This window comes from Acomys russatus, chromosome 4, assembly GCF_903995435.1.
Source record: "Acomys russatus chromosome 4, mAcoRus1.1, whole genome shotgun sequence".
NCBI classification, from domain to species: domain Eukaryota; kingdom Metazoa; phylum Chordata; class Mammalia; order Rodentia; family Muridae; genus Acomys; species Acomys russatus.
Genome location: NC_067140.1, coordinates 28,040,252 through 28,066,654, shown reverse-complemented (window position 1 = coordinate 28,066,654; position 26,403 = coordinate 28,040,252). Strand labels below are relative to the sequence as shown.

At 48.9% G+C, this 26,403-nt stretch overlaps 1 protein-coding gene across 1 annotated transcript in view; it reads right to left on the bottom strand.

Annotated features, from left to right (window-relative positions):
* Positions 1–354: 354 nt before the first annotated feature.
* The window catches only part of Myt1 (myelin transcription factor 1), a 61,992-nt gene continuing 35,943 nt past the window's right edge, over positions 355–26,403 (bottom strand). Inside the window, exons 9-23 of the mRNA XM_051144056.1 lie at positions 26,247–26,337; positions 24,771–24,884; positions 22,882–23,096; positions 21,257–21,381; positions 20,273–20,542; positions 18,499–18,653; positions 17,638–17,700; positions 17,415–17,483; positions 13,791–13,853; positions 13,295–13,378; positions 7,754–7,975; positions 6,036–6,127; positions 5,243–5,346; positions 2,556–2,699; positions 355–2,189 (exon numbers count right to left, since the gene is read on the bottom strand). Of these exons, the coding sequence (XP_051000013.1) occupies positions 2,049–2,189; positions 2,556–2,699; positions 5,243–5,346; positions 6,036–6,127; positions 7,754–7,975; positions 13,295–13,378; positions 13,791–13,853; positions 17,415–17,483; positions 17,638–17,700; positions 18,499–18,653; positions 20,273–20,542; positions 21,257–21,381; positions 22,882–23,096; positions 24,771–24,884; positions 26,247–26,337 (1,952 nt within the window). The 3' untranslated portion in view covers positions 355–2,048. The remainder of the gene's footprint in view (positions 2,190–2,555; positions 2,700–5,242; positions 5,347–6,035; positions 6,128–7,753; positions 7,976–13,294; positions 13,379–13,790; positions 13,854–17,414; positions 17,484–17,637; positions 17,701–18,498; positions 18,654–20,272; positions 20,543–21,256; positions 21,382–22,881; positions 23,097–24,770; positions 24,885–26,246; positions 26,338–26,403) is intronic.

Sequence of the window (26,403 nt, the reverse complement as noted above, 5' to 3'; positions counted from 1 at the left end):
CTCGTCCACAGCTGAGGAAGATGGTATGAAGCACAGGTACGCTGCATAACTCTAATCTAGGAACCCAGCATGGACAACTGTTTCTTCCTGACTTGAAGAGAAAAATTCTTGGGGGGTTGGTGGGGGGACATGATTTGGACATGCTTGGCTCATGGGGAAAAGTGGAGTGCAGTAACTTCAACCTTTGAAGAGCCACCCTTGGGGGAAGGCAGGTCCAACAGAAGTGTTGGCTGAGCCGCACTGGTGCCAGAGAAAGATCTAGATGGAAGAGCCCTCTTACCATGACCAGCCCCCCCCCACACACACACACACAACACTCCCCAGAAGCACAAGGAGCAGAGGAGCAGCCTCCTCACAGGCCATCGCACCTACGCACAGTGAGACTTTTATTAGAAATCACCCTCCGAACACACCACGAAGTACTGTGAGTCCAACGTGTTTCCTGAGGAAAGAGGGTCACAGTATTGGGGTATCGAGATCCCGGGCAGCTTGGCCAGTAAGTTCAGGCAACTGCCTAGGACTGACCGTGTCCAGCGCTCCCTCACAGCAACATGAATCATCCATAAGAACCTCCACAAATGCAACACAAGAAACACCAGAGCACACACATCTGCACTACACTTAAATAATAATAAATACAGAATTCCATTTGCTGTTATTGGCTTGACAAAAGGAACCCAAAGGGAAAAAGAAAACCAAAACACCTTTCTCTCTGGTGGACCAATGGGAGAAAACCCAAATTATCAAAATTCCTCAGTTACAAAATACTTTTTTAAAAATTCCATTATTAAAAGAATAAATAACAAAATATATAAAAAATAACTCGGTTGCATCAAAATTATAACTAGGAGTTATATCAAGATTCTTTGTGGCCTATCTTATAGTCAAATAAATGTTTTTGTTTTGATTTAACTTATTTAACTCTTATGGTGCCCTAGTGTGTAGTCTAGTTGAAATAGTATAAAATTAATAAATAAAAATAATAAATAGAAAACATTAACATAAGAGGGTATGAATATAAATACTTATATCATGACAAAATTAAATACTTTACAGAATAAACTAACTACTTTCAGTGTCTTCCAGGAAGTGCAATTTCTCTACTTTTAAATACTAATTTGGAATTGCAGTCACAATTGACTTGGACTCTATTTACACAGTAAGAACATTGTGTTTTTAACACATTAAATTAAAATTTACCCTTTTCACATCTTAAATGAGTCTATAAAGAAGTGAAACCCTGGTGATCTCCCATTGACAATTTACCTCTGACCTCACTATCCCCATTTCAGTCACCTTGGATACAAAGGAAAAGATAACAAGGATGGGTCTAGCACCAGAGGTGTGGCCCAGTGGCCCTGGACTCAGAGCCCAGGCCGGGAGCTTCAAGACTGGAGACAGGAGGAAGCAGACCTGCACAGCCTACAGGCATCTGTTGCCCAGGCAAGTGGCTGATTTTCAGGGCCTCTTAAGTGAAAAAATGCCTTCATCTGACTTTCTATGATGCTCACCTGCTGTGCAGATTGCCAAATGGGAGGCCTGTTCCTAGATTCACCTCTGAAGCAAAAAGTGTTGTGCACCTTTAACACAAAGTTGAATTAAATGAAAACACAAAACATACTTGCCACGTGGGCCTCAGTGAGCGTAGCCAGAAGCCTCGTGGCGCCCTCCCACTGAGACGAACACCCACCGTGTCCATGGCTGCCCTCCCAACCTTGACAGACAATGGAATACTGTGGCTGCAAACTCCAAAACTTCCCTGAGAACCTTGTCCATGAGCTTCCACTGGAGACTTTGAGCTGCTCTTCAGACTTCTTTCAAAAAGCAAAAAATAAGTCACTTTGTAATACTTCAGTACCCCACAGGCACTCACACAGAAAGATCTTCATGCCTGGGCCTAATGAGGACATCACAGGAGACACTGATTGCCAGGCTCCCCTTTGGGTAAGCTGCCCAAGGCTGCTCCCAGGCTGCCAATTACAAGTAGCTATAAGTCAGGGGTCCACACTGGGAGCAGCAGAGCAAGGGACTCCTCTGCACAGTGCAGCCTAGACCTGAATGCCCCTCACGGCTTGCTTGATTGTTTCCAGAAGGCCTTTGTTCTCCGGGTTCTGGTAGCAGTCCTGATTGGAGTACATGTCAGTGAGGGTGTTCACATAGGCGTCAAAATTCTGTTCACATATTGGCTCCTAGAGAACAGAACCATGTTAGCAGGCCCTACTATGGCGGACCCCGTATAGTAGAAAGCAGCGGGGGAAAGCCTTCACCCCGGGGCCAACGGGGCAGCGATAGCAGCCACCCCTACCAAAACTAAAAACCATGGCAACAAGACTCACTGGAACCCTATTATACGCCCAATTCATGAGCTACTCAAGACTAGACCCATTGCCAACAGCTACCCAACTAGAGCACTGAGAACATTGCCAAGGGTACAGAGCCCTTCCCTTAGGACTCAGAAACAGATCCATGAGGTGCACCCACTGTCCCAACCCCAGGACTGTCCCTGGAGTGGCAGCCAGCTCGGCTGCAGTACCTAGAGGTTATTTGCTACCTACCATGTGTGGAAGGCGGATATTGGCAAGACTTTGGATAAGGGCCTGGCTCAGCCCCGACAGTTCCAGAAACAGGGCCTCATTCTGCTCCTCAATGAGCTTGTTCTCCTCCTCGATGTTCTTCAGGTTCTTCTCCATGGAAGAGATCTGTGGCAGAGACACGAAACACTCTGCCTTCCCTCGGCCGTGGCTCATCATGAAAGCCCTGGGCCGTGCCTCACCACGTTCTAGGGACCCACAGCGCTCATTCATGGGAAAGCCACTTGGTCCTGCCCCCACCCCCCAACCCCGCTGCCTCCCCTGTGGGGTAGCCCCCTCCCAGGGGAAGAGATGCCAGAGCCCTGGTCCCTGACTGCAGAGGGCAAAGGTCCTCTGGAAGCTTCCTCTACCCAAAGAAAGTAGGAGCTAGTATGTCAAGTCCTTGATGCTACAATGCGGCTTTCTCTCTCTGCCATGTCTCTACTAGGGACTGGGGTGAAACCACAGACTCCAAGGCCATGGGTTCAATATCGGCTCACTCCAACTGTGCTCTCACTTTGCCAGGTTTCCTGTTCCTTTCTATAGGATGGGAATAATTGCATTAAACTTGTGGGTATTAGGTCGCCCGTTACCCTGAGTCTTTTCCTCCCATAAAAGACCAGCAAGCTGAGAGCCCAGGCTCCAGGCACATCTTCTCCAGACCAAATACAGACAAATTTCTCCATCTTCCACACTCTGACAATAAGCCTACATAGGATTATGCTGTTTCTGGGATTCCCCTGGCTTAATTGTATGTCTCCAAGGAACAACAGACTCAACTCACAGGAAGACAACATGTGACATGAAACAATGACAGTGAGATCCCTTTGGAAGCTGCAGGTGAGGCTGACTGTCCTGCTCTCCCAGTGGCAACTAACGTAGTTCTAGAGACCGGCATTCCTTTTCCTTCAGCTTTCCCACAACTAGCACGGAATGCCCTCAGAGCAATGGTTAGGTCCAGTAAAAACAAAGCAATCAGTTTTTTACAGATAGGCTTCGTGTCATCTCTCTGCACTTCACAGGCTTCTCTTAAACCTATAAGCTCACACAGTCAGTCCTCCTGCCTCAGCCTCCTGAATAGCTGAGTAGCACCACACCAGGTTCTTTTTTAAAAAATGGGTTCCAAGGCTAGTGAGATGGCTAAGTAGTTAAGGCATGCTACTGCTCTCTCAGAGGACCCAAGTCAAGACCCCAGAACCTCTATCAGGTGACTCACTGCTGCCTGTGACTGACTGCATGGAGATCTCTAGCCTCCATAGGCACTTGCACATGCGTGTGTGTGCACTCATCATGCACAATAAATAATAAACACATTTAAAGATCTGAAGAAATGACTCAGAAGTTAAGAGCATGTACTGCTCTTAAATAGGATCCAGGTTCAAAGCCAGGTGTGGTGGTGCACACACCTTTAATCCCAGCACTTGGGAGGCAGAGGCAGGCCTCTGAGTTCGAGGCCAGCCTGGTCTACCGAGTGAGTCTGGGACAGCCAAGGATACACAGAGAGACCCTGTCTTGAACACACACCCCCCCAAAAAGAGGATCCAGGTCCAGTTCCGAGCACCCACATCCGGCAGGTTCATAATCTCACATAACTGCAGCTTCAGGGGATTCAGTGTTCTTCTGGCTTCCATGAGCAATTTACAAATGTGTACAAACCCATACACAGACACGTACAAATACATATAATTAGAAGCAAAAATGAAATCCCTAACAAAAATAAATAAGTCCTTAAAATATGGGTTTGGCAAATAGAGAAATAAGAGGTGCTAATCACAGGATGGAGGCGCTGGGGACCCTGAGAGGTGACCTGGACTCTACTGTGTCTCATCCAGAGACACAGGCAGAGAACACTGATGGTCCCAGCTAAAAGACTGTCCCTCCTGTTGTCCTGGAGGACAACACACCAGCATGTACAAGCTCTTCCTGATCTCATGATTGGTGCTACATACACACAGTCTCTTGAAATGGCCTCAGCCCACAAAGAAACTAGGTCATCAAGGCATGTGGAATGGAACTGCAGCCTCCAGGAAGGGGCCTGCTGTTTTCCTGCTTGGCCTCTCTGCCCTTGATGGGTTCTGTGTACATTTCTTATCCTTTTGTCTCTCCAGCCATTAGGGGCACTCACAGAACACCAGCTCTGCTCTAGACCCAGCGAGCAGCCAGAAGGCAGGGCAGTGGCCCTGTTGCCAAGCAACGGCACTGCTCACCAGCACTCAACACTAAAAAGGCTTTCCTCCAAGAGCGAGCCCTGAACAAGGGAGTAGAAAGGTTTCCATGTAAGCCACATTTTACTGAGGAAAGCAAGCTCTTTAGGCAGGGAAGGGCAAGGCCTACCACTGGTGGATAGCTCTGCTGGTCCAGGCAGGAGCAGAGCAGATGCGAGCTACTGAGACTGGAAACATGAATTGGACACCGAGTGCTAGCAGAGGCGGAACACTAGCAAACTGCTCTTGCCAATGGAACAATCCAAGAGGTTGACCACTACTAGCCAGACCTGGGGACTAGAAGATTCCCAGGCAGTGCACTGAGTGGGCAGCTAACCAGTGCACAGGGCACTCTGTGCTCTGCTCTTTTCTTCCATTTAGTTCAATACCAGTGACACTGATGGAAGGAGCAAGCCACAGCCCGGCTCTGGGTGGCAGGGAGGAGCCAGGTAGAGCAGTGCCACCCACCTGAGACTGCAGCTGCACCATGGCAGCCTCCATCTCCGAATTGGACTCATTCAAGTCTCGTATCTCCTGATTTAGCTGCTTGATCTCCTCATCACTCTCCAGCACTGCCGGAAAACAAAAAAGGAAGGAAGTAAGAAAAAAAGGAAGGAAGGAAGGAGGGAGGGAGGGAGGGAAGAAGGGAAGAGGGAAGGAAAGAAGGAAGGAAGGAAGGAAGGAAGGAAGGAAGGAAGGAAGGAAGGAAACAAAGGAAGAAAACCAGCTGCCATTCTGTCTAAATGCTTTGGAGACAGAAAAGAGATCTTTATACTGAGGTGAGCCTCTTGCTTAGAGCATCTTGGGAAGCCCTAAGCTCCTCTCTCTGGCATGAATATTTGGAAATCTTGTAAATTGAGAACAGTATTATTTTCCTCCTGCCTTGACCTTTGTGGGATGCACAGGTCTCTTCAGAGGCATTAACTGCTATGACCAAAGGGAGATGTGTTCAAAGAGAATCTCCTCGCCTGGACGAGAGAGGCTACACTCTCCACAAACTTACAGGCATGGCTTTGGGTGCCCTCCCATCAGACTCTGATCCATATAGTCACCAAACTCAAAGTCAGAGCCAACATGACTATCAAGTGAAGCCAGGGGTTGCGGACCCAGGCATCGAGAACTTCAGGGCTAAGTTTACTAGGACAATTAGCTCAAGGCAAGAACTACCATGGACAGTTCTCAGGGGAGCTCAGCTTCCCCATCCCAGTTCCCACAGTATAGAGAGAAAGATAAGAAAGGACATCGCAGAACGGCATCTCACCATCGCTTGTCTTGAATTTTGGGCTGAGAATCTCATCCCCTGAGAGTTTTCCTTTCTTTCCGGCAAACGTTGCTCTGGGACAGCCAGACAAACTAGAAGCAGAAGTTACACATCACTGACCAGTTCAGGACATAGTGTACGGGCAGGTCCAGGATCCCATATCAGGACCACATCAGTTCTATTCCATCTCACTCAGACGACCCTGCATGCCTCCCCACTGTGGCACTGCTTTGCCTCAGCTGCCCTGCTTAGAAGGCAAGGCCACACTCCAGTAAAGGGCCCCAGGCAGGTGCCCCCTCAGAGCCTTCCCTGTTTGGCACAGTCATGGCTGGTCACAGGCCCTAAAGGAACCAGAGAATTGCTGCCTCTAGGTGTTATTCCTCTGGGCAGGGGTTGAGGCTTGCACCCACCACCTGCTGGCACTCTGAAGCACTGAACTCTGACAGAGGTCCTCAGAGCTAAGCCCACCCGAGAGATCCTTCAGGATATGGATGGACCGCACTCACAGGTAGATTGCCACACAGTATTTCATGTTTGCACAGTGATTTTGCCCACACCAGTAACTGAAATGTACTTTAGAAGTGCAGAATTCGACTACCCTTTCAACCTGGCCGAGGCTCCTGCAGTCTTTTCTCTGGTCTTCTTGGCGTTACCTTTGCAGTATGTATCCTGTGGTCATCTCAGCTGCCCAAATGAGACACCAATCCCCCCCCCCCGGGTTCCCTACTAGGTCCCTTACCCTCAAAAGCAATTGGCTAGATATTTGCTCACACAGTTCTGCCTCCTTTAAGGAGGGAGGCATTGCATCACCTTGTAGATATGCCAGGTCCTTCCTCCCTAGCTCCAGGTATATGAGGGCTTGCCCTCCACACATCTCAGGGAAAGCTTCTGGATTTTTCTCCGGAGTACTATTTGCCCACTACTCTGCTGTTTCCCTTGATCCCTAGTCACCAGATGCAGCAGCTCTCATTTGTTTATTCTATCAGTCCCTCCCTGCCCCTGCCCAACACACACTCAGGATGGCAATGGCTGGTTGTCCTATTGCTCTCTGCTGTCTCCACTCCTTGATGCTAGCTGGGCTTTCTGTAAATGTTTTTGTTGAATGAATGCGTTAACTTTGTGGGTAGAAGAGGAAATAGGGCGAGGGGGAAGAAAGGGAGAGGGAGGGGGGAGAAAGAAGGGGACAGGCATTGCTTTCACTTCAAACAGAAGTCACTGGACAAGACCAGTAGCTTCTTAGAACAGACCGGAAAGGGACCTGGTGAAGCGAGGCCATCTCAGCCCTATGGCAGCTATTGTGGGAAGGTGATCAAATAAGTACTGCCTAACTGCCTAGACAAGAAGAGGTCTAGTTCCCAGGTCTCTTGCAAATCAAGCAAGAGCCTCTGCCCCCGCCCCCCCAAAAAATTTAAAAACTGGCCCAACGTAAGAGGCAGGGCACAAGGTATACAAAACAAACTTTTTCTGAGAAGTCAAGTATGTGCAGAGAAAGGAATCTGCTCGTGCGTCTTTAACGTAACACTGCTCATAGAGATGATAAGACCAGGGCACAGAGGGACACTCATGTGAACAAACACATGCTGACAGCATCACCAACACTATCTGATACCAACAGCCTCCATGATTTCTTTCTTTCCCTCGCAGAACTGCTGTTCCCATTAAGCACTGGCTTGCTCCCTCCCCCAGGAGCTAATGTCCCGGACACGTGGGTCAGTTACCTTCGGTGAGTGAGGAAACTGCCATTGGCATGGCCAGAGCCGTCGCAACCTGGGGTGGGGCAAGTCGGGCCCTCATTCTTGAGTGACTTCCAGGAGAAAGACGAACCGTTGAGAGCACCCTCTTTCTGCCTCCGAGCAGCCAGCGGGCACCCAGAAGCACTCCTGTGAGAGGCATATTTGCCGCTGATGTGGCCAAGACCCACACAGCCTGGAACCGGGCACCTAGACGCAGAAAGACTGAGGTGATCACAAGGACCTTGGGTAGGAAGATCTGGAAACCCTGCAAAGCCAGGCTCTGGAAACACAGCATTCTGTACTTTGTACTTTTCAGTGAGGCGAGAAGCTAGCTGAGTCTCGTAGCTGGTTTTCTAGATGGAGGTGCTGTCCCTGTCCCTCCTTCCCCTTGGCTCTTGAATAGCAGGGCCTGCAAACCAGGATGGTGGCGAGGTCACCCTAGGCCAGGTAGATCATTAAGGCCTGTTATCCCACGGCTTCAGAGCTGTGACTTAGGGTGGCATGGTACCCATGGGTGTCTGAAGAACACAGAGCTCAGACAGGAAAGTCTTGGCTTTGGCTACCCGTAACCACCCTGCTGGAGGGTTGCCAGAAGCAATGCTTCCTTTGTTCCAGGGATCTGAAGACAGAGACAGAAGCACTATGGCTATAACACAGACGCAGATATGAAAAACTGGTAGGACCAGTGAGATATGGGGCCCAGCCACCCATGCCCCAGAACAAGATCCTCGATCTGAAAACTTGCAGTCCTCCCCAACAAATGCGACTCAATGAAGTCACCCTTCATCAAATGCTCACTATGTGCTAAGAACCAGGCAAATACAGAGGACATGAGGATAGTGCTGCCGTACTTTACAGGGCTCTCTGTGGATGCAAAGAAATTAGGGCAGGACATCTTCAGGAAAACAGAGGGCCAGAAGCAGTCTCCTTCTGCCAGATAGTCTCCTGCTGTATCCTGCTCCTGGGACACGGGGCGTAATTCCCAGCCGGAGAGTAGCAAGGTGACAACAGCAATGTGCTGCCTCATCTCATCTCCAGGAAACCCTTGGAGAGCGTCTCCTATCCACCTTTCCCAAGGCCCTGATTCCTAGATCTGAACAGCCCCTTTCTTCCCTTCCCTTCCTTTCTTGTTCCTCTAGAGCACACAGGCCTCGGACAACACAGAATGTCTGCAAAGTCACCTCAGCCTGAAGCCATTAAGAAGGACACACCAAGAGTAACCCCATAGGGGCTTTGGATGGCTTACATTCAGTGTCTAGTGGATACCCTACCACCATGCTGTCTGGCATACCTGAGGGTTTATATGAGAGGCCTACTGAGTCCCCAATATCGTAAGTTCACGTTGCCAGCTAAAGCGGGCTCTTCAGTCACGCCAGACAGCTGAATTCTTCCAACCGCTTGAAAAGCTCCTAACGTCCTTGCAAAGAGGGGCTGCTGCATTCACTGGAGTCGCCTATATACACAATATTTAGGAGCGATTCCTTTCTCTTCAAAATCATCAGTTTCAGCATTATATTGAGGCATGACTGTGTCATGAGACAACAGGCTGCCATGTTCCTTGGATGAGCTTATCTTTCCCAGAATGACAGTGGGGCACAAGAAGCCATGTATGAAGTAACATGAGACATGGGTCCAGGACAGCAGAGGACAGAGGAATAGCTGTTAGGCACAGGGTGGCTGGGACAACATGGACCTCCAGGAGTGGTGACAAGGACAGGGGAACACCAGCACCTGATCTCTACGCTGGATTCTCTGTTGACTTCTATGACCTCCAAGTGTTGACATGGCTCAGTCTCAAACAGTGCTTATATGAAACACTGAGAGTGAGCGCTCTGCCATGACCCTTGCACAACTACAGTTCACACCCGCCAACCAGATCCCACCCTTCCACAGGACTTGCTATATCCAAGTTTCTGCTTTGGTCTGTACTTGTTTAAAGATGCAGGTCAATTATAAGTACTTTATGAGCAAAGGGAAGCTCTATGGAATGGAGACACCTAGAGGCACCCCACTCTTGCCGGAAGACACTAGGGAACTCTTCACGCAAGCGCTGCATGATATTTAAAGATTTCGGTCGCCTCCTAGTTGCAGAAGTTTTGATTTTTAAAAAGCAAAGTTGTCAGTGCTTTAGAAAGAGGAAAACTATTTTCCCAGCTAATTTGAAAAATACTAATTTTGATGTTAATTATTTGCAAATGCAGCGTAATTCACCAACAGTCTTACAGCCAGCGGAGTCCTTTCTGATATGCTTGATAAATGCTTTGCATCCAGACAAATTCCTGGACTCTTTTTCTTCTTCTTCTTCTTCTTTTTTTTTTTTTTTTTTTTTTTTTTTTTTTTTTTTTTTTTTTTTTTTTTTTTGTTTTTTTTTTCAAGACAGGGTTTCTCTGTGTAGCCCTGGCTGTCCTGGACTCACTTTGTAGACCAGGCTGGCCTCAAACTCACAGCAATCCGCCTGCCTCTGCCTCCTGAGTGCTGGGATTAAATGTGTGTGCCACCAAGCCCAGCTAAATTCCTGGATTCTTAAGAAGAAAAATATTTTTTCAAGCTAAGATTTAACCAGCACGTTTTTTCCATTGTTAATTTTAGCACCCACTACCAGTTTTGTTATAAAGATTTTATTAGACTAAATAAACAGTTGGTGGTGGCAACCTGTTCTGAATGACGCAATACTGGTTAGGCCTCTCCTCTGTGACCAACTAGATTTTGGCCACAGCTGGGACAAGCTATGAGAATAAGAGTAATCCCAGGCCAACTTGTTTTTCTGCTGAGTGTCTGGGTGCTGTTGGCCTAGTAAACAACATAGTCAGGGAAGGCCTGCTTCTTGAAAGCCCACTGGGCCCTGCGCTAACAGGCAGCCTAAGTCCTGATGAACCCTCAAACCAGAGACATCTGCTCCATTTGCCTCCTGGTGGAACACTCTGCTACTTTACGAAGGTCAGCTCTGAAACTCCTATGTCCTGGCTAAATTGGTCAGTGGCTCATCGCTATCTGAGCCTGTGACATGGCATGTCCCACTTGCTAAAGAGTACTGCAGGAAACCAGCTCTCTATGGGAAGAATAATCCTACAATGACACAAGCACTGACTGCATCCCATGTGGTAAAGGTTTGCCCATGAGCCCCTACAAGACATATCACCCCCACCTTGTCCCAGAAAAATGGAAGCAGTCAACTGTATTTTTGCTTCAGGGGCTTGTGTCACTTCAGATCCACAAAGGATGTGGGAACTTTCTGGAACCCTTGGTGGGCAATGGTGCAGTGCTTTGAGCTCTTTTCTGTCTCCTCCTGAAATTCTAGCCCATGCACTGGGTACAGCAAATGATGAAAGAAGCCTCTATAGAATATACATTTGGTGGTCAATCCCAATTTCCCCCAAAAAAATTTGAAAAGGGATTATAGAAGACAGCTCTTGAAGTTCCATCCTGATACCAAATGGAAAAATATTTAAACAAAATCTCCAAGCTTACAGATTTATAGAATGAGGAGAGGGAAAAAGAAAAGACTGCAAAAGTATTTGTAAAAGACACTCCGGCCAAAATGGTAGGAAAGGCGTTATTGGAATGCAAATAAAGATTTCTCAGCTAGCACACGAGCGCTTCCACAGACTGTGCCTGTGTTCACTGGAGCCAGGGCCACAGAAAACAGGTCATTCCTAAGGAGAGATGCCAGAGCTGGAACAGGAAGAAGGTAGTTTAACAGAATATTTTAGGGATTATTTTGACGAGGCATGAAAGATAGCCAGAAAATAACATTCTATGGTGAAGGAAAGCAAGAACCAATTTGAAGCCAAGAGGTATTATCCCTGTCTTAGGTCAGAAGGACCATACTGTTTTTACTCAGTAAGATTTTTTTTTTCCCCACGTGAACATCCAGCACTGTGTGCACTGTGTGCCTTCCGAAAGCCAGCATCTACTCCTAATAACCAAATTATATTTATCGCCTCTCATGATGGTCAAATTATCAAGTGCAGAGATACCAGATGTGTTATAGACAGAGAGATGCCAATTTATTCAACCATTAAAAAAAGATGACTAATCTTCAAGTTCCAGAAAATATCCTTCTCTACCTTGGTAAACTCTCTTGGCAGAAAAGCCCCTTCCTGAGAGGAAGGACTTGGAAGGAATTGACCAAATGCACCTGGTAAAATTGGTGGACTTTTACCTAAGTCAGGAAAGACGGCACCATTGTAACAGAGAACGCCCATGAGGACGATAAGCTACTTGCTACTGTTTTTATTATCCAACTATATAGTGTTTTCAAAGTTAAGTGAAGCATAAACACAAATAAAAGCCCTGACTTTGCCCTTTATGTATGATGACTTCAGTGTCAAGATAAAGTTATGTATCTATACAAGTTTGCCCATGTAGCCCTTGCTGTCCTGGAGTGTACAATGTAGACTAGGCCAGGCTGGCCTCCAAATCACAAAGATCTGCCCGTCTCTGCTTCAAGAGTACGGAGACTAAAGGCATGCCCCCACCATGCCCAGTTTGTAAAAACTGCCTTTAAAAAAAAATTTTACCCTAGATGGGCTGGAGAGATGGCTCAGCAGTTAAGGGCACTGGCTGCTCTTCCAGAGGTCCTGAGTTCGATTCCTGGCACCGACATGGCAGCTCACAGCTGTCTTAATTCCAGTTCCAGAGGATCCGACACCCTCTCACAAACACACACGCAGGCAAAACACCAATGCACATAAAACATATAATCAGTTTTTAAAATTACCCTTGCATCTGATAGGCCACACCTTGGAACTGACTCAGCTGTGTGCACGAACAAGCTAAAACCAAAACGTGTGTGTTTACTTCATGGGATGGTGCTTCACTGTTAAGCTAGGGCGTTTATACTCTGTATGTAACTGGTAACTATAAGAAGAAAACAATTTGTAAAGCAGAGACAATAAAGACGTAGGCGAGCCTCCCTCGTCCAGCATTGGGTCCAGTCTCCAGTGCCCGCTCTTAAAGCTTCCCCTCCTTCAGCAGATATAGACAGACAGATGTGTTGATAGTCAAAGACACAGCATCTTCCTAATGAACTGCCCTCCAAAACTTCATACCTGAGCCCTCTTGCCAGAAAAAAAAAAAAAAATACAGACTACAAGGCCTGTGAGGATCCCAAAACCACTTTGGGGCAGTAGGGTACTTAGCTTCCCAAAGCCCCACGCAAACACCTTTGACCTGAGCCCAGAGAACACACTCTGGATTCAACATCCAGGAATCCATGTGTCAGGTTTCAGTATTTCTGGAAAAATGAAGATTGGCATTCAATCAGTTTAGTGGCCAGACCCAAGGGAAAGTCTAAAATTGTTTCATTTCTGCTTTGTTTTTGAGACGGGCTCTCATTAAGAAGCTCGGGCAGGCTTACACTCAACAATCCTTCTGCTTCTAAACTCCCAACTTCTGGGATTCCGAATTTGTTTTCAAAAGGCATTGTTTTGATTTTTTTTGTTGTTGTTGCTGCTCAGTTATAGCATATTTTTTTAAAATCTCAATTTTTCAAAACAACGAAGGAGCCATCATGACTCAACGTACTTCATCAGCTCGGGGTCCTCCTTGTCCTCCTTGGTGGGCGCCACCTTGAGTCCACTCTTCTTGGCACGTGGGCAGCCTGACAAACTGGTTTTGAAAGAGGAAAATATGCCAGCTCAGTCCCAGAACAGCAGCTCCCTCACTGTCTGCCTCATGCTACTCCCTCAAGTTCTGTGGCCCCCTGCGGGGACGGGAAGGAGGGAAGAACGGATCCATCAGTCAGCTGACTCATTAGCTGGGCTTCCATGTGGAACAGAGCTGGCTCCACAGAGCCTTCAAACAGGGCAACTGAACCATCCAAAGGGGGACCATCTCCAGGAGCCTCTAATCTGATACCTCGTCTTTTGTTTTACCGCATAGAGTTGCCTGAGCCATGCGGGGAGCACCAAGTCAAAAGAGATACAGATGGGCTCTAGTTCGTGGTAACTTTAATATCTTATTCAGAATACTAGACCTTAGTCTAGTTAGAACTTTCGCCACTGCCCCTAGTCCCACTCACCTTCGGTGTGAAGCATAGTTCCCTGTTATATGGCCAGAGCCATCACAGCCAGGTGTGGGGCACCTGCAGAGGAACAGAAGATGAGGCCAGAGCCCATGAAGACATTTCCCCTTTGCACTCAGCTCTCACGTGATAATTATCTTCATGATCTTCAGCCCTAGGCCCCTCAGTCAACCGCCCCCCAACTAAGTACCTCTTTATAAAGGAGCGTCACATACCTTAGCCTGCCACTGTCAGCAACAGGTACACAATAAGACCGTACGGGGACACAGTATGTGTGTACTCACCCCAGCCACTCCCAGGGAAACCCAGAAACCAAGAGGAGGAGAATGAGCCTAGCTTTACTCCGGATGCCACTGGGTCCAGCCTACTGTGTTCAGGGCATGCAAAGCATGCTCCCAGCTTAGCCTTGTGTTGAGTTCCACTCACATCTGGTTATCCAGAACACACCTAAGCCTTAGGTTTAGTCATGAGAACTCAGAAAGGTACCCATGAGTACCTGCTCTGTAGAACTCAGCCAATGGCTTTTATGAGCAGACAGACCCAGCAAGGGTAAAATAAGAAACACAAAATACAAAATTTAAGCCTTAAACGTCCAAAAATGTCTCATGAATATATACTACACAGACTTTAATGGTATGAACATGAGCTTTTCTTGAGTTTCTCTCTCTCTCTCTCTCTCTCTCTCTCTCTCTCTCTCTCTCTCTCTCTCTCTCTCTCTCGCTCTCTCTCGCTCTCTCTGTCTCCCCTAAATGGAAAAGCACAGCAGGTGTTGGCTGAATGAGGCTGACTGGGAGGTAGACCCATCTCTTCAGCTCTGCCATCCTATGGGAAGCAGTGAGCATTTGGTTGGTTTTCCCAAGTGCTGCTCCCTGGCACCCTGGCCCTGGGAAGCCTCTGACTTCCTGCATACAAGTAGCATCTGACCTATGGGATATAGGTCTTCTCACATGAAGAACAGAAGCTAGGAGCCTGGTGCCCCAGAGGATGGCATAGCCGGCATCACTTCTTTTGACTTTCTTTATGCCCCCCAAGAGCTTTTGGGGGGAGTATCATCCCAGACTCCTCAGGTTTCTCAAAGTGTCACATTCCGGATACTTCTTTGTCTCTTAAGACAGCTGACCCACCAAATCTTTCTCTAGTCTTCTTAAGGCGGTGTAGAGGGTGTAGCAGTACGTTAGCACCACGGTGGCCCCCACTGCACAGAAGTCCAAGTACAGAGACCGTAGCAGGGACTGAAAATAGTTCCATTCCGTGGGCAGAAGCTCAGTCCGCGGCCCAGGGCCCCTGCTCCTTGTCCTCATGCCAAGGAAGCATCCGGCAGAGGTTCAGTGCAGCAAAGGGTGGTAGCTCAGTGGCCACAAAGCCACCCAGGCCTCTGCGCTCCGAGAGGCAGATACACTCAGCAGCACCCATGAGGCTTGGGAGGGTCTGTGGCTCCCAGAGAGCAAGCAGGTGCCTAGCACGCAGGGGAGCTCATGCTGTGTATTCCTTGCTAAAGTGTTACTTGATGGCTTTCCTGCAAGTCACACTCAAAGAGGACAATGTCCACATAGTAAGAGGGCTGAGTATCCCCGATATACTCCTTATGGAGAAGCCACAACAGCTAGAGCTGCCTCTACCCTGCCTATCGTCTGATTCTAGGTGCCTTGCCTGGAGAGAAGGAAGACTTCAGACCTAAGTGATGACTCTGCCTTGGTGGTGCCCCAGATCTCCCTCCATGCCTCACTCCTGTGCTGCGGAAGTGCTGCCCACCCTCCTTGTGACCTGACACGCCTCCACTGTACAGAGCACGTATTCACACCACCACCACGCACACACCGTGGTGAACTGAGCAGCTCGAGGCAGCCCCTGATCACACACAGAAAGAGAGGAAATGCCCCCCCCCCCCAGCACTAGCTTAAAAACAGAGAGCATGCTGGTGTCTGCATTTTACCATTTTTAAAGAGGCCACAAAAAGAACTCCGTTTCCACTACGTTGGCCAGTCTGATGCCTGCTCGGACAGAACAAGAATCCCAGGAGCACTGGGGGATCAGGAAATGTGGAAAAGAAGTCACGGTCACCTTCCCCTACGACCACTGTGGAGTCTGGATCAGAGAGGCAATGGGCCCAGAAGGAGCTCTGGAACAAGAAGAGCTTTGGAGGCAGTGGAGACACCTGAGACATATACCCATGCAAGGAGACTTTCCTCGGCTTTGCCCACAGAAATTTTGTGTTAGAGTATTTTACAGGCTTAGAGTACAGACCCTCCCAGGGGCTATCTCCTGACTGGTCAGCCAGATTTCCTCCTGTTGGACCTGAGTAGTCTGATTTAGGGCCACAGAATATATAGTTATACCCTGACATAGAGAGTTCTCTAGGTTCCGGGTTCAAAACCTGTGAGCCTTAATCATACTTGGAAAAGGAAGCACGGTTGGGTATAAAAATAGGCGTGAGTGTAGGAAAGAACACAAGAAAGATGAGGAAAAGTGGGGGGCGGGGCGAGGAGTGTTACAGGGAAGGAGTCACCTGCGTTCTCCAACTTCGACCTTCAGGACAAGTCTACAGTGTTGGTGAGTGAATGAGGAATTATATGGGCGTACAAAGTGTGAACCTGGTTCTCACTACCAGAAGGAATGGAGCTAGAGAGGAACATGGAGTGGGAACTGAACATCCATGGATTTCTGTCCTGGCCTAACGCAGTTCAAGTCCCTTCGGAATTCTATAGCTGCTTGTCCAAACGAGCACCTGTCTGGTCCCAAAACAGATCCAGGGAGCCTTGACCTGAATTCAGAGCCCCTCTGGGGAAACCCTGGCCCTGCTGTGAGGAACTGAATCTTCTTCCAAGGTCTCTACTCAGCTCTGGTCACCTGAAGAAGGTCACCACACCTCAGGATCGTGGAGGCTATGACGTCACAGGTCAACCGAGAAAACGAAAGCCAGAGACCATGGAGGCCCCAGCTCCAACTCCAAGAAAACAAATGCCTGGAAGAAGCACTCCTCACTTCTGAGAACTGTCAGGTGAACCGACAGTTGTGGGTGCCCACAGAGCCTGTCCTGGCCCTGTGTGAAGGCAGAGAGGCACAGAAGCAAGGAGAGATCCGGCAAAGAGGAGGCAAGAGTACTGAGGAGGACCAGGAAGAAAACAAAGCAGCCAAGGCACATGAGGTGGGTGGGGGTGGGGTAGCAAGGAACATTCTCTGGCATTGTTAGTGCCAGTTCATTTGACAAGAGCCCCATGGCCCCTGTAGCCACTAGGCCACAGTCAAGTTCTGGCTTTTCTCAGTATCTAGAGAGAGAGAGAGATACAGAGATACAGTATCTAGGGCTAGCAGGAAGAGCAGGCCAGGCAGCCCCGTCACAGTCTGGGGAAAGAGCTGGAGAGATACAGGAGCTCGGATCCAAAAGTGAGACAGTCGTGCTCAGAGGTCAGATTGCTCAAAGCTGGAGTTACAGGTGCAAGGACAGCCCAGCCAAGCAGAGTCAGTCCTTTCAAGCCTTGCTCCTCTTCCCCATCCCAGGAAAGCAGAGCCAGCCTGGGATGGTACCTGAGAGAAGGCTGAGTTGACAGGAGAGAGCAAAGCCAGGGGGCTGCCCGAGAGACAGGGAGTGGGGGGGGGGGCGGTCAGTGAGCGCAAACATACTTGAGGTCAGCAGAGTGGGCAGCCATGAGGTTTCTTAGGCTCTTGTCAGCAAGAGGGCAACCAGAGAGGCTGAAAGAGAAGAGATGGGTTATGGGATGAGCCAGAGGAGAGCGGAGGAGATGAGGAGGAAACCACCCCCCCAACAACACACAAGCGCATACATGTGCGCACACACGCAAGTACACACAGCACTAGAGCCAGACCAGAGGAGCAGGGCACAAACCTGCGATGGGAGGCATAGTTCCCGGTGATATGGCCACTGCCGTCACAGCCGGGGGTGGGGCAGCTGGACAAAGGAAAAAGAGCGTCAGAACAGAGGGATGTGTGCACCTGCAGGCCCTTCCCCCAGAACAAGTCACCTAAGGGTGGGGGGTCAGGGGTGGGGGTGGGGGGCCATCCTCAGATCACAGCTCTCGCCTCTGAGACTGGAAATTTCTCCTACACAACTTAACTCAAGAAGGAAAAGAACCTTGAAGGTAGGTGCCTCTGAAGCATGGGTGCTGAGTGTGCATGTGTGTGTTACGCATGTGTGCTCAGGAACGTGTGGGTAGGGTACTCCTCCCTTCTCCAGCTCCTAAAACAGAGTGAGAACATTCGCCCAGTCACCCTGGAAGGGCCCAGTAGTGCAGTAGGAAGAAACTAGTGGGCTACAGTATAAGGAAAAGAGGGTCCGTGTGTCCTCCATAAAAGTAGCTCTGAGCACAGATAAGGGTTAGATCAACAGCAGAAAAGGTGCTGTGCATGACGTTGATAGTCTTTCAGGAGCATGTGCCAGCTGCCAGAGGTTGATGACAGGCTCTGCCTGTTCCACTCTGAGGACCAGCCGTTGAGAGTTGGTGTCTGTGAGCCTCTCTGCCCATGACTACAGTAACCATCTTGCCTTGTTCTGTTGACTGTGGGCTGCACCAGAGGAGCCTCCTGGTTCTCAGTCGCTTTCTGAGAGCCATGTTCATACCCAGCTCAGTGCAGAGCTGAGAGAAAACCCACCCCCGTGAACTACCTGGATCTAGGCAGTTGCTGAGTTCTGGGGCAGGGCGGCTTTCCCAGGACTCGTGGGGAGCCAGACTTCTCAGACGTCACTTACGTGAGAAGCTCCCTCTTTATGTCCTTGGCGAGAAACTTCAGCTTAAAGTTGGTCAGGGTGACCTCCCCCGGGTATTTCCGCTCCTCGAAGTTATCTTCTAACACCTCCTGGTCATCTGCTTCAGAAGAAGCAAAGGAGTGTGCTGCTGGCTCTGACTGAAGGGAAAACAAAAACAAAAACAAAAACAGAACAGGGAATGCTTTAACAACGCCAGATTGTCCAACCTAGTGGGAAACACAGAGGAACCCTTCAGTAGTATCCACAGACGTTTTACTACAGAAGACCACTACGAAGGTCAGGACACTGGGCCTTGGCCCATCTCCACCAGACTCTCACAGAGTGAACAACTGGGTGCAGTGTTCCTTAGGGCTCACCTATCAGCAGGTACTAAAGACGGTTGCTTTGCGGCATCTCAAAGATGAGCTGACTTAACACACTAGTAGCTTAATGAGACTCTGGTCCACAGCAGGATGCCTTGATCGGATCAGATCCTTAACAAGCACCACTAACTGAGTCCAGGGCCTGGGAGTATTTTCTCCCTACCCACAGCCTCAGGGGTGTGGTACAGGGAGTAAGGAGCAACAGTTCTTCCATTGAAGGCCAAGGCGGGGGGGGGGGTCCTACAGCCTTAGAATAATAGCTTCTAGCAAAATAAGTCCATGAGATTTTACATTCCAGAAATGTGCCAGCTTGTTAATGGGCTTCAACAGGCTGTTCGGGCGCTGCGTCTGAAAAGATGCAGCCCTTCAGGAAGAGAAACCTGTGACCCTACATCCCACAGGGCAGCTCTGGGGAGCCAGCCTGCGGTGGCTGTGATGGTTCTTGTCAGTAAACAAGACTCTAGGATAGTGATCTGTTTGCCTAAACAATTGGACACAGGTCCTCAGAAGAACACACTTGAGAGAATTCTTCAGGGTCAGTGAAACCAGAAAGTAGAGGCCCTGGACAAAAGGGGCTCAGGGTACACGTGATATCAAGGCAGTTGCTGTCAAAATTGGTAAGCCATTGGGCAAGACTGATGGGAAGGTGTGAGTAACCCAGTGCAGGAACGGGGGTGGGGAATAGGAAAGGCCTGAAACATGACTAGGAAGGGTGAGGAGAGGAAGAATTTGGGGACAATTGGCTCTACAGTCTGTAGGCAGAGCACGGGGCATGCCTCAGCCGGAGGACCTCACACATTTTACACGCAGGTGTGTAGACCAACAGGAAAGGGACTGCTCCGACTCAGACTCTGATGTCAATGTACTGCCTCTCTCCCCGGTCAGATGTGGTCTTGGGGACTCAGGTCATCGCCCACCACCAGGATCCCATGTCCAAGGCCTTTGTTTCAGGAGTTCCTCAGCCCTGGTCCAGGGGACCAGGCATCAAAACCACTGTGTTTGTTGAAATATGTTGGGGGGGGGAAGGGAGCGAGGCAGCCTGGGGAGCCATTGACAAAAGGCTCGCTAAAACAAGAAAACAAGCTTTCTCTAAATCATCCCCCAGAAGACAGGACACATTCCTCTCCTCTTTGGAAAAATCTACACTGTTGCTAGCCACTAAACTCTGCTAAGGTGAAGAGACCTGCCCTCTTTACGGGACAAGACTGAGCACAACAACGCAGGAGAAACCCTTGCTGGAGGCTGTGGCCTGCATTTAAGAATCCTGTGTGAGGAGGATTCTATATAGAGGCCCTATATGAACTTCTCAGGGAACAGACATTTAAGAAGTAAGCAGTGTTCGCAGGCCACGAAAGCTTACATATTCAGGCTACACACAGGGCCCTGGCACCCACCTCCTCAGGCTCTTCGTCTCGAAGCCGACTAGGTTTGGTGTAGTCTAGGGGACGGGCCCACTCATCCTGGCGGGAGGCCTGGCTGGACTGGGGCGAGGTCATGGAGCTGCTGGGGGCACTGGCACTGCTCTGGCGCTGAGAGACATCAGGAGACTTGACACCGGGGCTGCTGCTGCAGCTGCTACTGCTGGGGAAAGCATTTTCCCGCTTGCGGTGTTTATGCATGCTCAGGTCCAGAGTTCCGTTTTCATCGACCTCAATGTCCACAGCCTGCAAACGTGAGGATTAAGAATACTGGTGAGAAAATCAATCAATCAATCAATCAATAAATAAATAAATAAAAATTTAAAAGTAAATAAATAAGAAATAAAAATAATGAAAAAGAATACTGGTCAGAGGACCCGGCCCATTCCTTGAGAGTGTCTTCTGATCAGAACACTGACTCTCACAGGAGGAAATGATGACCTGCTGAGAGGAGAGAACCAGTGCCTCACCCTGACCTCACGCCTCTCCTCGACAGATCAGGAGGCCGGCCCCTTGAGACCATGGCAAGCTTTAGTCCTTGACCCCTCCCCCAAGACATGTCAGGAGCACAGCAGGAGCCTGACCTTGAGCTGCACAGCACACCAACTCTTTTCACTGCCAGTTACCTTCCATTTTGGATTATCTGAGCCATTACTAGAAGGTCAGAATGTAATTTTAAAAAAACGATCAGCTAAGTGCTAGAGAGATGTCTCCGTGGTCATGCACTACTCTTGCAGAGGGCCAGGTTTAATTCAGTTCCCAGCACCAACATCAAACATCTCACTACAGCCTATAGCCCCAGGTGCAGGTGTTCTGGCATAAATAAATAAAACACAGATATTTTCAAATAAACATCAATTAGTTCCCAGTTCCTCTTGGCACCAGCCACAGCCTGGCTGCAAATTTCTCGGTATAGGCGGTATACCCCATTCTTCTCAACCCAAAGGAGGGCACGCTCACCTTGCTAGGAAGGTCCTGTGGCTTTGTGCTGAGGTTCTCTGGCATCTCCCAGCACCGAGTGGAGAGGTTCAAGATGGCTGTCGCAGCCATGTGTGCAGCCTCGGCATCGTGAGAGTAGTCGAAGCCTACAGAAGATAAAGCACTGTTGTTATAAAACCACTGGAAGGTGGGTACCTGGAGGAAGTGACTTTGGTAAAAGCTGGATGCTATAAGGGAACAACCCAGACTAATATAGACTTAGACAGATGGGGAGAGAGAGCTAGGGGTCAGGGCACAGTACTCCCACATTATCACACACTCCTCCAGCACTGAAAAGGCATCCCATTTCTGACCTGGTCAACATTTGGCAGAAATAACAAAACTCTATGAAATATACTCTTAACAAACTTGGTCATTCCAAACTAGCAAATAATGGGGGGAGGGGGGGCGGGGAGAAAAACCTTGCCCATCAACAAATAATTCTGTAAATAGGATATATATTTGCAATGCTAAACACACAGAAAATATTGTGTCATCGTATCGAAAGATATGCTGTGTTTTTGCTGACACTGTGTCCTCAGTAATTACTGCTTCCTTAACAAAGCATCATGGCCGTAAGTAAGGTACCATAGCTTCAGGCTTAATACTATTCTTTAGTGCTTATGCTGCAGCTTTAAAATCACTCTCAGCCTGGCGTGGTGGCACACACCTTTAATCTCAGCACTTGGGAGGCAGAGGTAGGTGGATCGATGTGAGTTCAAGGCCATCCTGATCTACAAAGTGAGTCCAGGACAGCTAAGACTACACAGAAAAACCCTGTCTTGAAAACCCAAAAAATAAAATAATAAAATAAAATCACTCTCAGAAATGATATTGTGAAGAAACCACTGGTATTTCCAGAAATGAAAAACTCCTTTCAAGCCCCTCTCAGCCATCACAGCTTCTAAGCAGGTGTATGTGCTTAGGAGACATTTGAGGATGACCAGCAGAGTCTTCTGGAGTTCAAAAAAGACTCATCCCAGGGGCTACTAACCCTCAGACCTGTAATCCTAACAAGCTAGAAATTTGTCCTTGCCATCTGTAGAGCTGACAAGATCAGCTGGAAGATCTCTGGTACTTTTCTATCTTGCATGCATTTCCAAGGCTAACCACAAAGAAGTTCAGTAAGTGGCAAGAAGAGGCAGGGTTGATTATTCTAGAACATTTCCAGGAATTACTTTTGTCAGTGTAACTGCCCTTAAAATGTGCTGCTAATGTCACAGAAAATACCATTTCCAGTAAGATGGTCCCCATTCAGGAAACCGAGAAGCTTCCTGCCACGGTACCATCCTGTCCTGTTGTACCCTCCTTAAAGGTAATGCTGGAAGTGGACACCCCAGGACATACCACATTAGTGAAGTGATTCTTAAGCCACTGGACATAAACACCCATAACAGACCCAGGATTTTTCTTCACAAATAATTAGGAAACACATAAAGGCTCAAAGTGGGTAAGATACGAGCCCTAAGGATGCCACAACTGTCCCACTGGGGCAGCTGAAGAGGGTGTGGGGCTGAGGCTCCTAGCTCCCAAGAGAATCCCTCTCCCACTGCCCCTCTCAGGAGCAACGTGAGAGAAGAGACATTAAACGATTCTCCCCAACTTACATTGGAAGGCTTTGGGTGAGGTTTCGCTGGTCTGAATCTTTGGGGCAAGCATACGTTTGCCAAACACCTGAGCATCAAAACTTGCGTAGTCGAAGGTGACTTTGGAGAGCTTCTCCAGTTCCTTGGCCAAGTTGGCCCTGGGCGTGGTTGGAGCCACATTGGGTCGGTAGCTCCCATAAGGAGGAACCTCAAGTTGCTTCACAAAGCACATGGGCCTGGGGTGTGAGACAGAAATGCAGAGCCTGTGAGGGTGGGACCCAAAGATCCCATGCTACCTCTCTCACACCCTCCAAAGGCCCAAGCCTGGACTTCATACATCCAGGTGATAAGAAAGGCCCAGAGAGATACACACATACCCAAAACCCTGCCCCTAATGTTTGGTCAGAATTCTGCCTCCCAGGAATAAGGACCCTGGGATAGGCCTATAATCAGTATAAATAATTGCCTATAAGGAAGAAACAATAGACCCGAAAGAAATTATAATGTGTTCTCATGTAAGTAGTAGGTCAATGTAGCTAGCCTGAACTTCCTTCACAATGTAAGAGAGCAAATTTCCAAGAGCTTAACTACACAACCAGTGAGTTTCTGAGCAGGGTGCTCTGAGGTGGAGAGGACACGGAAGAGGGAAGAGAGAGCCAGTAAATGCCCCAGCCTGCCTTGCTCCTGTCTAGAATAAGCAATGACCTCAGTGATCAGCGGTACTTGACAATGACAGACTCTCAGTGAGGACCTCTTAAGGTCCTGTAAAGATCACATAACAGCGGTGGTGGGATTGACCTATCCTGGAAAAATCTAGTCTGGACACTAGCTCAGCAACTTCTGATGAAATTACAAGAGCAAGTTCACTTGATACCAACAAAAATTCGTTTAATTTGACTTCTACGTTGGTGTCGGTCATTGGTGAAAGGATCAACTGACAAGAAGCTGGAAGAAGTAACAAATAAGATGGACAACAATGGCCACGAATGGGACACAGCACTGCACAGAGCAGAAAAATAAGTTCCCAGACCCCTAGGCTGTGGTCTGTGATGACAAACCTACTGAGGAACCCCTTGGAGTAGGCCAGGGAATGACCAGGGCATGCCACTTCCAAGAAAAGCAGCCGAGAAGGAACACAGTGGTCAGGGTCCTGCAAAGAGGCCATAGTGCCGTGTCAGCCAGTGACGGGCTTTGCTGAGTACATGGTCCTGTCTCCCACACTGCATGTGCAAAGAAAAACATGGAACAGGAGTCCAAGGACTAGGGAGAAGGGGTTGGGAGTTCTATTTTCTCAGGGAAACGGAGTGAAGACCAAAGGTGGCAGCGTACTCTCAGGTGATGACTCAAATGGACCCCCAGCCCCGGAAGGGGACTGTAGTTGACTTCAAATGCATCTTTGTTCTGTCAGAAGGCATCTCAATGATAGCATGCACACACATGCATTAGAACACATTTGTGTGCACATATAAAAGGCATGCACAGGCAGGCACGCATGCACACACCTCCATGCACCTAGGCCCGCTGCTGTCTCAGATGCCTCGTACCCACAAGCAGCAGCAGTCACGGAAGCAAGTCCTGTGCCCTCCTTTCCTCTGCCACAGAACAGGATCTACACTGGGGTGGGGAAATCTGTAGAGTGAAGGCCTCAACTGGTGCAGTCTGCCACACAGGCTCCACACACTAAGCCTGAATAACTTCACTGACCGTATCAGATGCCTTAGGAGAAAGAAAGGCAGAGCACACTGTGGCTAAGGCTAGGCAGCTGTCTGCACCTCAGACAAGGCTCTGTGGGTGTGAGAGAAGTATCCCTGTGTGACAAGAGGCACTTGTATACCACACAGCCCCAACGCTGACGTTCCTGCAGACACTTAGAAGGTAGCTCCTTCGGCCTTGCTGTTCATCTCACCCACCTGAGGATCCGATCTGAATTGGAGTTATTTTTGGGAGGATCTCCTGTCTGCAGTTGCTGCTTCTCATGGGATTTGGCTAGTTTTTCGGCTGCAGCTATGGGACATCCGGACAAACTAGAGGAAGGAAAAGGAGAGGCATTTGAGCCTTTTTTTTTCCCCTCTCTCTCTCTCCAGGACATGTCTGTCCCAGGTTGCCAACTATGTGGTCCTGGGAAGAACATCATTCAGACGCAAGAGCTCTAGGTGCGTAAAGCCCAGGCAAGTAACACACCTGTCATTTCTACAGTTCGGATCGCCTCCCCAGCTCTGTCCTCAACCCACAGAGGACAAATTTCTCAGGCCATTTCTATTTGGGATAATTCACAGATGGAGAAATATACCCTAAAGCTCTGCAAACTGTGAACAAAGGGTCCTTCCACATGGATAGGTACCAGACTCAGTCCTCCCCCCCCCTTCTCTCTCTCTCTCTCTCCCTCTCTCTCTCTCTCTCTCTCCCTCCCTCCCTCCCTCCCTCCCTCCCTCCCTCCCTCCCTCCCTCCCTCTCTCTCTCTCTCTCTCTCTCTCTCTCTCTCTCTCTCTCTCTCTCTCTCTCTTTTCTCCCTTCTCTCCCTCCTCTCCAGTGCCTGGGCTGGATTCTAGAACCATGTCTACATCGTATTCTGTAGAATAACTCAGGGAGACCAAAGGCTATATTAAGACCACAACCTGGTTACTGTCCCTGAAGCACACTAGCCCGTCTCAGGATCTACTGTGAGCTCAGTACCAGCTCCTGGGCCAGCACATCTCTAGGGAACTCGGCCTCTTTTCCAACAAAATGCCCTCTAAAGCTTATGTATTCCTCCCAATTAAGTAACTACTGCAGCCTAGACAGAACCTGTCATGCCTGTAACACTCTTGGTGGGGTATGATCCCCTCTTGGATAAGAAGATGAGTCAACAAATAAATCTGTACAATAGCCTGAAATCCCATGTCCACCTGATCTTAGCACCCCCTCAGAGTAACTCTAGGCATCCCTGTCCATGTCCACGGTTGTCCTTCCATCTGTGAGCAAGAGCTAGTATGCAAGGACAGGCATGGTGGCGCACGCCTTTAACTCCAGCACTTCAGAGGCAGAGGCAGGTAGATCTCTGTGAGTTCAAGCCCGGCCTGGTCTACACAGAGAAACCTGTCTCAAAAACAAAACAAACAAACGAAAAAAACAAACAAACAGAGAGCTAGTATGCAGAGGTCTTCTGAAAACGGGCAAGACACAAAGCCTCCACTTTCTTTCATCACAGCTGTATCAGACTTCTCACGTGATCACGTAAGTTCACACGGCACTTGAAGCAACACCAGAGACTGCCACCCCCACCCCACCCCCGCCACTGAGCTGCCACCCGTTCAGACCCCATGCCAAATAAGGGCTCATGGCCCAGGCAAGGACACGCTCTACTGGCCAGCCCTAATTTCCTACCATGTCCCAGCTCAGTGCGCTACCTTCTGTGGGTGTTGCGGTTGCTGTTCACATGGCCTTGGCCGGTGCATCCAGGAGTGGGGCACTTCAGCACATTTTCATGCATGGCCAAGACTGTAAGAGAACCGGGGACAACAAATAATGAGGACAGCCCGAGAGAGGTGCAGGGGTCCTGCGTAA